The 13,200-nt window shown below is 58.3% G+C and overlaps 1 protein-coding gene across 1 annotated transcript in view; it reads left to right on the top strand.

Moving 5' to 3' along the window:
* The window catches only part of LOC134056009 (uncharacterized), a 262,164-nt gene that overhangs the window by 200,570 nt on the left and 48,394 nt on the right, over window positions 1–13,200 (top strand). The window contains exon 24 of the mRNA XM_062512488.1: window positions 12,176–12,678. Within this exon, the coding sequence (XP_062368472.1) occupies window positions 12,176–12,678 (503 nt within the window). The remainder of the gene's footprint in view (window positions 1–12,175; window positions 12,679–13,200) is intronic.

Raw genomic sequence — 13,200 nt, 5'->3', positions numbered from 1 at the left:
AGGAGGGGCAGGTGAAGACGGCAGAGGAGGGTACAGGAAGACAGGAGCAGGCGAAAGAGGCGTTGGTGGGAGAGGAGGGTATCCCTGAGCACCAGTAGGTGAGGGAGGAGGGTATCCTTTGGCAGGGGGTGTGTAAGTGGGTCAGGTGAAATCGGGCCAGGTGAGGTAGGGTCAGATTCCCTTGATCCCATGGGGGCTACCAGCAATTCACCATCCATATCATCGATCCGATATAAACTTTTCATCCAATGCCAGGTGTTCTATACAACGCTTCCCTTGGACACAACCCATGCAATTATTGTTTTCAGGTACTTTAACAATCATTAACCCACACTCAACCAGCCACTCTGGTGTTTCCTGCAAATAGAAAAATGAATCAACGTAGGGAACTTTGTCCAATCTGCCCTCCTGTTTACAAAAGATCGATAACTGTGAAATCACATCAGATGGCAAAGACAAGTTTTCCGGACACATTTTCCCATGCTGCAAGACATATTTCGGCCACCAAGTGTTATAATAATCAATCAACCTTATGTAACTCTTGCCCAAAATTACCTTCCTTCCAATGTGCTAATGAGCAGCCCAAAGGAGAAGTGTGTGGTGTGGGGGCACTGCCGCCCAAAATCCGTTTAATCTTCTCCGTGTTACAGCTACAATAAACCACTGATGCTGAACCTGCAACGCTTTCGCGATTGACTGACGGACGGCACCGCGGCAATACCAGGAATTCCTCAGCCCAACCACACGCGCCTTTCGCTGCGCCTAACTGGCAGGCAACCAGGCCAGAGTAAAAGCACCTTACCTTTCTCCAGGGGACGTTGTGAGCGGCGGGGGGTCCCGGTGCCGACGGGCTTCCCGAGAATCCCTCGGTGCCGGCTGGGGCGTGATCGGGTCGCGGGGTCCTCAGCAGCGCTCACAAGGTCCCATCTGGGTCGCCAAAATGTTAGCGTGGAAACGCATAATCACAGGATGATTATATGCAGGTGGTTTCATTGAAGAGCTTGGGGAGCCGGGGTATAAACCCAAATCTGACTCCAACGTGGATTCGAGATGGACGTGTTTTTATACCCTTTTCATGATATAGCTGTATATTAATTATTAAACTTGTATTGGTATCATATCTACGTTGATCTTATCCAAGTATCAATTCTTGCAGTTTTCATCAGGTCCCCCAAATATCGTTTCCCAAGATTTTTATTACAATTAAGCAATAATTACATTCAACTACCAAACAATCATTACATTTAACAATCGTATCATATGATGATTACGTAGGTGCAGATTCACCTGACCTAATTCATTCCAAAGGCCGAGTTCCCTTGCCCAGGCCTACCAGACCAACCTTTCTTCCCATCCCCTGAATCCTTGGTAATTCCCATGATTTTTGAAACATTTTAACCCTATGCTAACACAGGGAGTTTGGCAGGGCCCTACACAGGACAGGGCAGGACGGGAGGGACCCCTGGGTGGGGCAGAACCGCCTCGGTTCGCATCGTCCCGATGCAGCCATCCCGGTCCATACGGTCCCGGTCCATACGGTCCCAGTCCATGCCATCCCAGTTTGTGCAATCCCAGTCGGGATGGCCCTGATCCATCTGGTCCCAGTCTGTGCAATCCCAGTCCATGTGATCCAAACCTACGTGATCCCAGTTTGGATGGTCCTCCACGGCCCACACTCCCAGGGTCTGGAATTCCAGTTGCCAGCCAGGAAAAGATGTTCCTGCCCCTGAAGGCAAAGCTCTTAAGAAGGGGCCAAAAGCCAAGTGGAGCAGGATCTTACAGGGACATTTCACTGCCAGCCTTCATACCTTCAGCCATGGCTCTTGGAGCTCCAGCATTGGGAAGGAAATCAGGGCAGGGTCTTTGCTGGGAGCTGCCCTGGCTCAAGGGAGCCACTGGGAGAGAAACGGAGCAGGCAGAGACAGGCAGGAGAGAAAGGAGGACACAAACACAATCAGCTGAGAAGGCGCCACTGAAAACAGAACTGGAACTGACGGAGAGTGAACGGGACAGAAATCAGGAACCGCGAAAATTTTATTTGCTATCAAATACAAGCTGCCCAGCCAGTCCCACACAATCCCGATCCCACTGCTCGAAATTTGGATCCCACTCCTCCCAATCTCCTTCCAACCCCTTCTCCCCCTGGTGACTGTGGAATCCAGCAAGGTTCGTGTGGGACTGAGTTGTTTTGAGGCGGGAACAATCCACTTGGAGGTGGGATGGAGCCCTTCTGGGTTGAAGTTGAGGTGTGTTCATGGGAATTTGAGTGGTTTAGAGGGGACAGGCCCATCCCTCTTGGCTTTGGAGCACAAAGAGATGGAGGACAGACAAAAAATAAGGCCAAAACAAAAGGATAACCAGCCAGGTGCCTTCCCAAACTGCATCCCAGGGAATGTGGGTCACCAGGGCTCTGAAGATTGTGGGTCATCCAGTGGGGGATGGAGTTGGAGCAGCGCACGAAGCTCTTCCTGCGCTCAGGGCACTCACATGGCTTCTCTTACTGGTGCCTCCGTTGGTGACTGACCAAGGTTGATCTGCAGGAGAAGCTCTTCCCACACTCGGGACACTCGTAGGGCCTCTCCCCGGTGTGGATGCGCCGGTGGGTGATGAGGGTGGAGTTCTCCCTGAAGCCCTTCCCGCAATCAGGACACTCGTAGGGTCTCTCATCCGTGTGTGTCTGGTAGTGCTGCATGAGCTGGGAGCTGGAGTAAAACCTCTTCCCACACTCTGAGCACTCGTAGGGCCTCTCCCCAGTGTGGATCCTCTGGTGACAGGTCAGGCTGCAACGTAGCCTGAAGTCCTTCCCACAATCCCCACACTTGTAGGGCATCTCCCCAGTGTGGATACTTCGGTGACGGGTCAGGTTGGAACGTTGCCTGAAGTCCTTCCCACAATCCCCACATTTGTAGGGCCTCTCCCCAGTGTGGATACTTTGGTGTTGGACCAGATTGGAACGGCGCCTGAAATCCATCCCACAATCCCCACACTTGTAGGGCCGTTCCCCGGTGTGGATCCTCTGGTGACAGGTAAGGCTGCTCCTCCATCTGAAGCTCATCCCGCACTCCAAGCACTTGTGGAGCTTCTCCCCATCATGAAGCTGCTCATGAACCACCAGGTCCGAGCTCCGGCTCCATCTCCGACCCCCTGCCCGGCCCAGGCTGGGTCTTTCCTCCTCAGATCCCCGTGATCTGCGTTTGCAGCCCCTCCTCATGCGGGATCTCCGCGGCTCTTCCTCCCCGCTGGATTCCTGCGACGTGGAGCCGCTCCAAACGACCTCTTCCTCGAGGTTCTGCCGCGGGGATTTGTCCTCCATGGTCTCTGTCCTCAGCTCCTTGTCTGGGGGAGGAAGGACAAGGAGAGGATGGGATTTGCCTCCGTGCCAGAGGGAAGGGGAAGGAGAACCCCCCAGCGCGACCCCGGCACGACGGCGTCAGCAGTGGGGTTGTCCTGTAGCTGGGGACCCTGCTGGGCTGAGAGATGGAGCAGGACAGAGGGTTAAAAGGGGCAGTGAATTCCTCCTCACCTGCCTGGTTATCCTGGGGCATCGTCCTGTTCCTCAGAGCCTCCTCCTCCTCCATCGGGCCAAGGGTTGGGAATGGGAAATCCTGCTTTGGGCTAAAACAAGGGATGAGCATGTTGTGTTGCGGGTTCTGCCTGCCCAAGTCCATCTCTAGAAGTCCCCGGGCACTGGGGCCCATAAAAACCTCCCAAACAGCCAACATTCAGGCCTGGAAATGCCTCCCACCAGCTCCTGGGAATGGTCCCTCTCCTCTGGTGTTCAGGGGTTCCCCCCTGTCCCAGCTCTGGGGCTCACGCTTGTATTGGGGGTCCCCCATCTCCTCGGTCCCTGCACTCCCCAGGCTGCTGGGAGTCCCAGGAATCCACAAAGCTCTCCCCTCTTCCATCTCCCTATTTAGGGATGCTGGGGGTTTTTGGGTCCCACGGTCCCTTCTCCCCCTTATTCTCTGTCTGGGGCGCAGGGGATTCATGGACTCCCCCCTGCCCCTCTCCAGGCTCTTGAGGGTCCCACGAATCTCGGCCCTCCCCCCTCTCTGGGCTCCCCACTTTGGGATCCTGGGGCACACAGGGCTCTGCTCCTCCAGGCTGCCTCTGCCGGCAGCTGCCACCAGGACCCCCCAATGTCCCCCAAGGGGTATTTTCTGCTCAGCTTTGGAGTTCTGCATTCTCCAAACGAACCCACTCCCCCCAAAAAATAAATAAACCATGCAGAGAGGCACTGGGACTATTCTAGGGGCAACTGGGATGCAACTGGGGGCAAGTGAGCCACGCTGAGGTAACTGGCAGTGCCTGGGAATGACTAGGAGATTGTTCAGGGCTACTGGGATATACTGGGAGTATCTGAGACCACAGGGGTGCTGACTGGGACCTAGCTAGGAGCAACTGGGAATGTGCTGGGGGAAAACTGGGAGCATGCTGGGGCAACCGGGGGCAAGTGTGAGCAACTGGGGCCCTGGAGGCAGAGACTGGCATCATACTGGAGTCGCACTGGGATCGTACTGGGAGTGACTGGAACTATGCTATGGGCAGCTGGGGGAGCTGGAAACGCACTGGAGCAAAGTGGGAGGAACTGGGAGCAACGGGGACCGTGCTGGGGGCAAATTGCATGAAATCAGGCCATGACTTGGGAGTGACTGGGCTCCTAGTGGGAGTGCCGAGGAAACTGGAACCACACGCGGGGAGCAAGCGGGCTCATACTGGGAGCAGCCGCTTCCGTCCCAAGGACCCCCGATCCCCTTTCCCGGCCATCCCGCCCCTCCAGCCCCAGCACCCCCCGCCGGGATCCCGGGAATCCCAGGGGTCCCCCCCTCTCGGGGTCCCCGCTCTGCCCTTCTGGGGCTCTCCTCTCTCCGGGCTCCCGCTCCAGGAAGCCGCGGCTCTCCCGGGGCTCCCCAAAACCGCTGTCCCCCGCCGATCCCGCCGGTCCCGCGCGGTCCCCACGTGGCCCCGGCAGAGCTCGCAGGGCCCGGCCCGGGAAGCCCAATCCCCACCGCGGGGGGACCCGCATCCCCCCGCCCCCCGCCGGGGCCCTGCCGCCAGCCACCGGGACCCCCAAAAACACCTCCCGGGGACCCCCCGATCGATGTCCCCCCGAGGGGCACCTGCGGCTCCGGAGCCCAGAGAGATCCAAACATCCCCCCCAGGGAACCCCAAACCCAGGGACCCCCCCCCCCCGGGATATTTGGGACGAGCTCCCCCTCCCCGGGCACCTGCGGGATGGGGGGCGATGGTCCCGGGGAGGCTGCGAGTTCAGGAAGCTCCGGAGCCGCGCGCTTGATTCGCTCCTTCTCTGCTCCTGCTTCCTGCTGCCGCTCCGCCTCTTCCTCCCTCCTCCTCCTCCTCCCCCTCCTCATTCCCAGTTCCGAAACCGAACTGGGAGGGGATGGGTCAAGGAAAGGGCGGGAACTGTGAGGGCAAAGGGGCCGGGTCAAGGAAAGGGCGGGAACTGTGAGGGGAAAGGGGCGGGGTCAAGGCAAAGGCGGGAACTGTGAGGGCAAAGGGGCGGGGTCAAGGAAAGGGCGGGAACTGTGAGGGCAAAGGGGCGGGGTCAAGGAAAGGGCGGGAACTGTGAGGGCAAAGGGGCGGGGTCAAGGAAAGGGCGGGAACTGTGAGGGGAAAGGGGCGGGGCCAAGGGGCCCTCTGGTTCTAAAAGGGCCTGGTTTGCCCTAAGATCTTCAGAAAAGGGCCTCAAATGCAGCCTAAATCCACCAGGGTTGGCAGAAAATCAGCCAAAGGCCCCTGAAATCCATACAAAGGGGTGTAAAATCACCCAAATGGGGCTCATGTTCTCCAAAAGTGAGCAGCAGTCCAGCCTAAATCCGCCCAGTTGATCCTAGAATCACCAAAATGGGACGAAAATCTGAGGGACCGTAGACCGCGAGCGGCACCAGAACCGGCAGCAGCACCAAGAATGAGACCGAAATCAGAATGGAGCCCGAGACCAAGAGTGGGAACAGAACCGACACCAGAACTGAGACCATCAACGCTCCAGAAGCGGAACTAGGCCTGGGACTGAGAAGGAGACCGAGAGCGAAACCGGCCCCAGAGCTGGCCCTGGGACCAAGACTGAGACCAACACCGACACTAGAACCTGCACCGGGAGTGCTCCAGCACTGTCCTGGGACCGACACTGGCACCGGCACTGGCAGGACTCCAGGGCTGACACTGGGAGCGGCACCGGAACCAGCACCAAGACTGGCACCGGCGCCAGAACCGAGACTGAGATTGGCCCTGGGAGAACTCTGGGACCAGCACCGGTACTGCTACCAGCACTGGGATTGGGTCCGCTCCAAAACCAAGAGCGACATTTGAGACCGAGACTGGCACCGCTATAGGACCCAGGCTGAGACCAACACTGTGGAAGCTGACACAGAGAGAGCTGTGGATTTAATCAGCATTTGCAGTTTGATAACCAAGATGCTTTGACAAGAACAACCAGAGACCCCAGACCCCACAAATGCCCTACAGAGACCCCAGACCCCCCCAAATCCCCCATAGAGACCCCAGACCTCCCCAAATCACCTACAGACACCCCAGACCCCCAAAATCCCATAGAGACCCCAGATCCCTAAATCCCCCATAGAGACCCCAGACCTCCCCAAATCCACCATAGAGACCCCAGACCCCCCAAGATCCACTTTAGAGTCCCCAGACCCACAAAATCCCCCATAGAGACCCCAGACCCCCCAAATCCCCCACAGAGACCCCAGACCCCACAAAATCCCATGAACAGACCGCAGACCCCCCCAAATCCCCTATTAATCCCCCACACTTCCCCAAATCCCCTACAGAGACCCCAGACCCCCAAATCCCCCATAGAGACCCCAGACCCCCCAAAATCCCCCATAGAGACCCCAGACCCCCCAAGATCCACTTTAGAGTCCCCAGACCCTCAAAATCCCCCAAAGAGACCCCAGACCCCCCCAAATCACCCACAGACACCCCAGACCCCCAAAATCCCATAGAGACCCCAGATCCCTAAATCCCCCATAGAGACCCCAGACCCCCCCAAATCTCCCATAGAGACCCCAGACCCCCCAAAATCCCCTACAGACCCCCCAGACCCACACAAAAATCCACTTTAGAGACGCCAGACCCCCCTAAATCCCCCATAGAGACCCCAGACCCCCCCCAAATCACCTACAGACACCCCAGACCCCCAAAATCCCATAGAGACCCCAGATCCCCAAAATACCCCATACAGACCCCAGACCCCCCAAAATCCCCTACAGAGCCCCCAGACCCCCCAAATCCCCCAGAGACACCCCCAGACCTCCCCAAACCCCTACAGAGACGCAAGACCCCACAAATCCCCTAAAGATCCCCCATAGACCCCCGGAACCCCCAAATTCCCTATAGCCCCCCCACAAATCTCAAATACACATCTCCGGAAATCCCCTACAGACCCCCCCCAAATCCCCTACAGACACCCCTAGAAATTCCCTAATCCCCTAACGAACTCCCCAAATTCCCTATAGAGAGCCCTCTATAGACACACCCCAGAAAACGAAACCTCCCAAATCCCTACAAACCCCCCAAACCCCTACAAATCCCCTATAAATCCCCTAAAGATGCCCAAGCCCCACCGGAGGTCTCGGACATGCTGCAACCGGCCCGGGAGACCGGGACAAAAGATGGCGGCGCCCGCTGAGGAAACTTCCGGCGTCCTGAGCATGCGCAGGGGAAAGCGCCAATAGATGGGCGGGACATGGATGGGAAAAAGGGAAAAAGCCAATGAAAAGTCCGGATGAAGGAAATGGGCGGGGCCCGGGAAAAGGCGGGAATTCTGAGGCGAAAGGGGCGGGGCCAAAGGGAACTGCGCTCCTAAAAGGGCCTGGTTTGGTTTAAAATCAGCAGAAAAGGGCATCAAGGGCATCCAGAATCCACCAGGGTTGACATAAAATCACCCGAAAGATACGCAGGACGATAGAGACTGGGATGGTGCAAAATGGGATCACATGGACTGGGATTGCACAGACTGGGACCAGATGGATCAGGGCCATCCCGACTGGGATTGCACAAACTGGGATGGCATGGACTGGGACCGTATGGACCGGGATGGCTGCATCGGGACGATGCGAACCGAGGCGGTTCTGCCCCACCCAGGGGTCCCTCCCAGTCCTGCCCTGTCCCGTGCGGGGGCTCTGACAAAACTCCCTGGAGTGAACGAGGAGGTCCCAGAGCGCTCCCGGTGCCGGTCTCTGTCCTGGAGCAGTCCTGGAGCAATCCTGGTGCTGACTCTGGTCCCGGTCTGATTCTCAGTCCCTGAGCGGTGCTGGTGTCGGTCTCATTCTTGGTCCTACAGCGCTGCCAGTCTCCATGCAAGTGCCGGCTCTGGTTTCCATCTCAGTCTCAGTTATAGTTTGGGTCTTGGTCTTGGTCTCGATCTCGGCCACAGCCTTGCAGTGGTTCCGGTCCCAGTGCTGGTTCCGCTGCACTCTTGGTCCCGGAGTGCTCCCAGTGCCAATCTCAGTCTCAGTCCTGGTCTCAGATCTGTGCCAGTCTCGGTTCTGGTGCCGGTACCAGTCTCTGTGCTGGCACAATCCCGCTCTCAGTCTCAGTCCCAGAGTTCTCCCTGTGCCGGTGCTGGTCCCGGTCCCAGAGCAGTCCTGGAGCGCTCCCGGTGCCGCTCCCAGTGTCCGTGTTTATCGAAGGTTGAGAGAGAGACAGGGACGACTGACTCGTGATCAGAATCCCGATTTACTCTCAGCTACATTTGCTTACACACCCTTTTTGGGAAGGCGGTAATTTTTTACTACATTCATTGGGTTAAACATCACTCAGACAAACTTTACATTTCTACTTATTTAGTTCAATCTTCTTTCCTGTCGCAGTCTCGATCCAATCTTTTTGTAATCTTCAAAGCTCTGGTTGTTCTTGCCAAGGCATCTTGGTTATCAAACTGCAAATGCTGATTAAATCCACAGCTCTCTCTGTGTCAGCTTCCACAGTGTTGGTCTCAGCCTGGGTCCTATAGCGGTGCCAGTCTCGGTCTCAAATGTCGCTCTTGGTTTTGGAGCGGACCCAAACCCAGTGCTGGTAGCAGTACCGGTGCTGGTCCCAGAGTTCTCCCAGGGCCAATCTCAGTCTCGGTTCTGGCGCCGGTGCCAGTCTTGGTGCTGGTTCCGGTGCCGCTCCCAGTGTCAGCCCTGGAGTCCTGCCAGTGCCGGTGCCAGTGTCGGTCCCAGGACAGTGCTGGAGCACTCCCGGTGCAGGTTCTAGTGTCGGTGTTGGTCTCAGTCTTGGTCCCAGGGCCAGCTCTGGGGCCGGTTTCGCTCTCGGTCTCCTTCTCAGTCCCAGGCCTAGTTCCGCTTCTGGAGCGTTGATGGTCTCAGTTCTGGTGTCGGTTCTGTTCCCACTCTTGGTCTCGGTCTCCATTCTGATGTCGGTCTCATTCTTGGTGCTGCTGCCGGTTCTGGTGCCGCTCGCGGTCTACGGTCCCACAGATTTTTGTCCGATTTTGGTGATTCTAGGATCAACCGGGCAGATTTAGGCTGGACTGCTGCTCACTTTTGGAGAACATGAGCCCCATTTGGGTGATTTTACACCGCTTTGTATGGATTTCAGGGGCCTTTGGCTGATTTTATGCCAACCCTGGTGGATCTAGGCTGCATTTGAGGCCCTTTTCTGAAGACCTTAGGGCAAACCAGGCCCTTTTAGAACCAGAGGGCCCCTTGGCCCCGCCCCTTTCCCCTCACAGTTCCCGCCCTTTCCTTGGCCCCGCCCCTTTGCCCTCACGGTTCCCGCCCTTTCCTTGACCCCGCCCCTTTGCCCTCACAGTTCCCGCCCTTTCCTTGACCCCGCCCCTTTGCCCTCACAGTTCCCGCCCTTGCCTTGACCCCGCCCCTTTGCCCTCACGGTTCCCGCCCTTTCCTTGACCCATCCCCTCCCAGTTCGGTTTCGGAACTGGGAATGAGGAGGGGGAGGAGGAGGAGGAGGGAGGAAGAGGCGGAGCGGCAGCAGGAAGCAGGAGCAGAGAAGGAGCGAATCAAGCGCGCGGCTCCGGAGCTCCCTGAACTCGCAGCCTCCCCGGGACCATCGCCCCCCATCCCGCAGGTGCCCGGGGAGGGGGAGCTCGTCCCAAATATCCCGGGGGGGGGTCCCTGGGTTTGGGGTTCCCTGGGGGGGATGTTTGGATCTCTCTGGGCTCCGGAGCCGCAGGTGCCCCTCGGGGGGACATCGATCGGGGGGTCCCCGGGAGGTGTTTTTGGGGGTCCCGGTGGCTGGCGGCAGGGCCCCGGCGGGGGGCGGGGGGATGCGGGTCCCCCCGCGGTGGGGATTGGGCTTCCCGGGCCGGGCCCTGCGAGCTCTGCCGGGGCCACGTGGGGACCGCGCGGGACCGGCGGGATCGGCGGGGGACAGCGGTTTTGGGGAGCCCCGGGAGAGCCGCGGCTTCCTGGAGCGGGAGCCCGGAGAGAGGAGAGCCCCAGAAGGGCAGAGCGGGGACCCCGAGAGGGGGGGACCCCTGGGATTCCCGGGATCCCGGCGGGGGGTGCTGGGGCTGGAGGGGCGGGATGGCCGGGAAAGGGGATCGGGGGTCCTTGGGACGGAAGCGGCTGCTCCCAGTATGAGCCCGCTTGCTCCCCGCGTGTGGTTCCAGTTTCCTCGGCACTCCCACTAGGAGCCCAGTCACTCCCAAGTCATGGCCTGATTTCATGCAATTTGCCCCCAGCACGGTCCCCGTTGCTCCCAGTTCCTCCCACTTTGCTCCAGTGCGTTTCCAGCTCCCCCAGCTGCCCATAGCATAGTTCCAGTCACTCCCAGTACGATCCCAGTGCGACTCCAGTATGATGCCAGTCTCTGCCTCCAGGGCCCCAGTCGCTCACACTTGCCCCCGGTTGCCCCAGCATGCTCCCAGTTTTCCCCCAGCACATTCCCAGTTGCTCCTAGCTAGGTCCCAGTCAGCACCCCTGTGGTCTCAGATACTCCCAGTATATCCCAGTAGCCCTGAACAATCTCCTAGTCATTCCCAGGCACTGCCAGTTACCTCAGCGTGGCTCACTTGCCCCCAGTTGCATCCCAGTTGCCCCTAGAATAGTCCCAGTGCCTCTCTGCATGGTTTGTTTATTTATTTTTTGGGGGGAGTGGGTTCGTTTGGAGAATGCAGAACTCCAAAGCTGAGCGGAAAATGCCCCTTGGGGGACATTGGGGGGTCCTGGTGGCAGCTGCCGGCAGAGGCAGCCTGGAGGAGCAGAGCCCTGTGTGCCCCAGGATCCCAAAGTGGGGAGCCCAGAGAGGGGGGAGGGCCGAGATTCGTGGGACCCTCAAGAGCCTGGAGAGGGGCAGGGGGGAGTCCATGAATCCCCTGCGCCCCAGACAGAGAATAAGGGGGAGAAGGGACCGTGGGACCCAAAAACCCCCAGCATCCCTAAATAGGGAGATGGAAGAGGGGAGAGCTTTGTGGATTCCTGGGACTCCCAGCAGCCTGGGGAGTGCAGGGACCGAGGAGATGGGGGACCCCCAATACAAGCGTGAGCCCCAGAGCTGGGACAGGGGGGAACCCCTGAACACCAGAGGAGAGGGACCATTCCCAGGAGCTGGTGGGAGGCATTTCCAGGCCTGAATGTTGGCTGTTTGGGAGGTTTTTATGGGCCCCAGTGCCCGGGGACTTCTAGAGATGGACTTGGGCAGGCAGAACCCGCAACACAACATGCTCATCCCTTGTTTTAGCCCAAAGCAGGATTTCCCATTCCCAAACCTTGGCCCGATGGAGGAGGAGGAGGCTCTGAGGAACAGGAAGATGCCCCAGGATAACCAGGCAGGTGAGGAGGAATTCACTGCCCCTTTTAACCCTCTGTCCTGCTCCATCTCCCAGCCCAGCAGGGCCCCCAGCTGCAGGACAACCCCGCTGCCGGCGCCGTCGTGCCGGGGTCGCGCTGGGGGGTTCTCCTTCCCCTTCCCTCTGGCACGGAGGCAAATCCCATCCTCTCCTTGTCCTTCCTGCCCCAGACAAGGAGCTGAGGACAGAGACCATGGAGGACAAATCCCCACGGCAGAACCTCGAGGAAGAGGTCATTTGGAGCGGCTCCACGTCGCAGGAATCCAGCGGGGAGGAAGAGCCGCGGAGATCCCGCACGAGGAGGGGCTGCAAACGCAGATCACGGGGATCTGAGGAGGAAAGACCCAGCCTGGGCCGGGCAGGGGGTCGGAGATGGAGCCGGAGCTCGGACCTGGTGGTTCATGAGCAGCTTCATGATGGAGCGAAGCTCCACAAGTGCTTGGAGTGTGGGATGAGCTTCACATGGAGGAGCAGCTTTATCTGTCACAAGAGAATCCACACAGGGGAACGACCCTACAAGTGTGGGGATTGTGGGAAGGGCTTCAGACGCCGTTCCGACCTGATTCGTCACCAAAGCATCCACACTGGGGAGAGGCCCTACAAATGTGGGGATTGTGGGAAGGACTTCAGGCAACGTTCCAGCCTAATCTGTCACCAAAGGATCCACACTGGGGAGAAGCCCTACGAGTGCTCAGAGTGTGGGATGAGGTTTCCCGTCAACTCCCAGCTCATGCAGCACTACCAGACGCACACGGATGAGAGACCCTACGAGTGTCCTGATTGCGGGAAGGTCTTCAGGAAAAACTCCACACTCATGAGACACCGGCGCATCCACACCGGGGAGAGGCCCTATGTGTGTACTGAATGTGGGAAAAGCTTCTCCTGCAGATCAGCGTTGACCATACACCAACGGAGGCACCAGTAAGGGAAGCCCTGTGAGGACCCACGTTGGGCAGAGCCTTGGTGACCCACATTCCCTGGAATCCATGCTGGGAAGACACTCGGCTGGTTATACTTTTGTTTTGGCCTCCCCATACTATCTGCTCCTGTGGCACCCTCCCCACATCTCTGTATCACGGTTCCATCTTAGTCATTTTCTGGGGAAGGAGGGGCAGGTGAAGACGGCAGAGGAGGGTACAGGAAGACAGGAGCAGGCGAAAGAGGCGTTGGTGGGAGAGGAGGGTATCCCTGAGCACCAGTAGGTGAGGGAGGAGGGTATCCTTTGGCAGGGGGTGTGTAAGTGGGTCAGGTGAAATCGGGCCAGGTGAGGTAGGGTCAGATTCCCTTGATCCCATGGGGGCTACCAGCAATTCACCATCCATATCATCGATCCGATATAAACTTTTCATCCAATGCCAGGTGTTCTATACAACGCTTCCCTTGGACACAACCCATGCAATTAT

This window comes from Cinclus cinclus, chromosome 37 (assembly GCF_963662255.1).
Source record: "Cinclus cinclus chromosome 37, bCinCin1.1, whole genome shotgun sequence".
NCBI lineage: Eukaryota > Metazoa > Chordata > Aves > Passeriformes > Cinclidae > Cinclus > Cinclus cinclus.
This window is presented reverse-complemented; position numbering and strand designations above follow the sequence as displayed.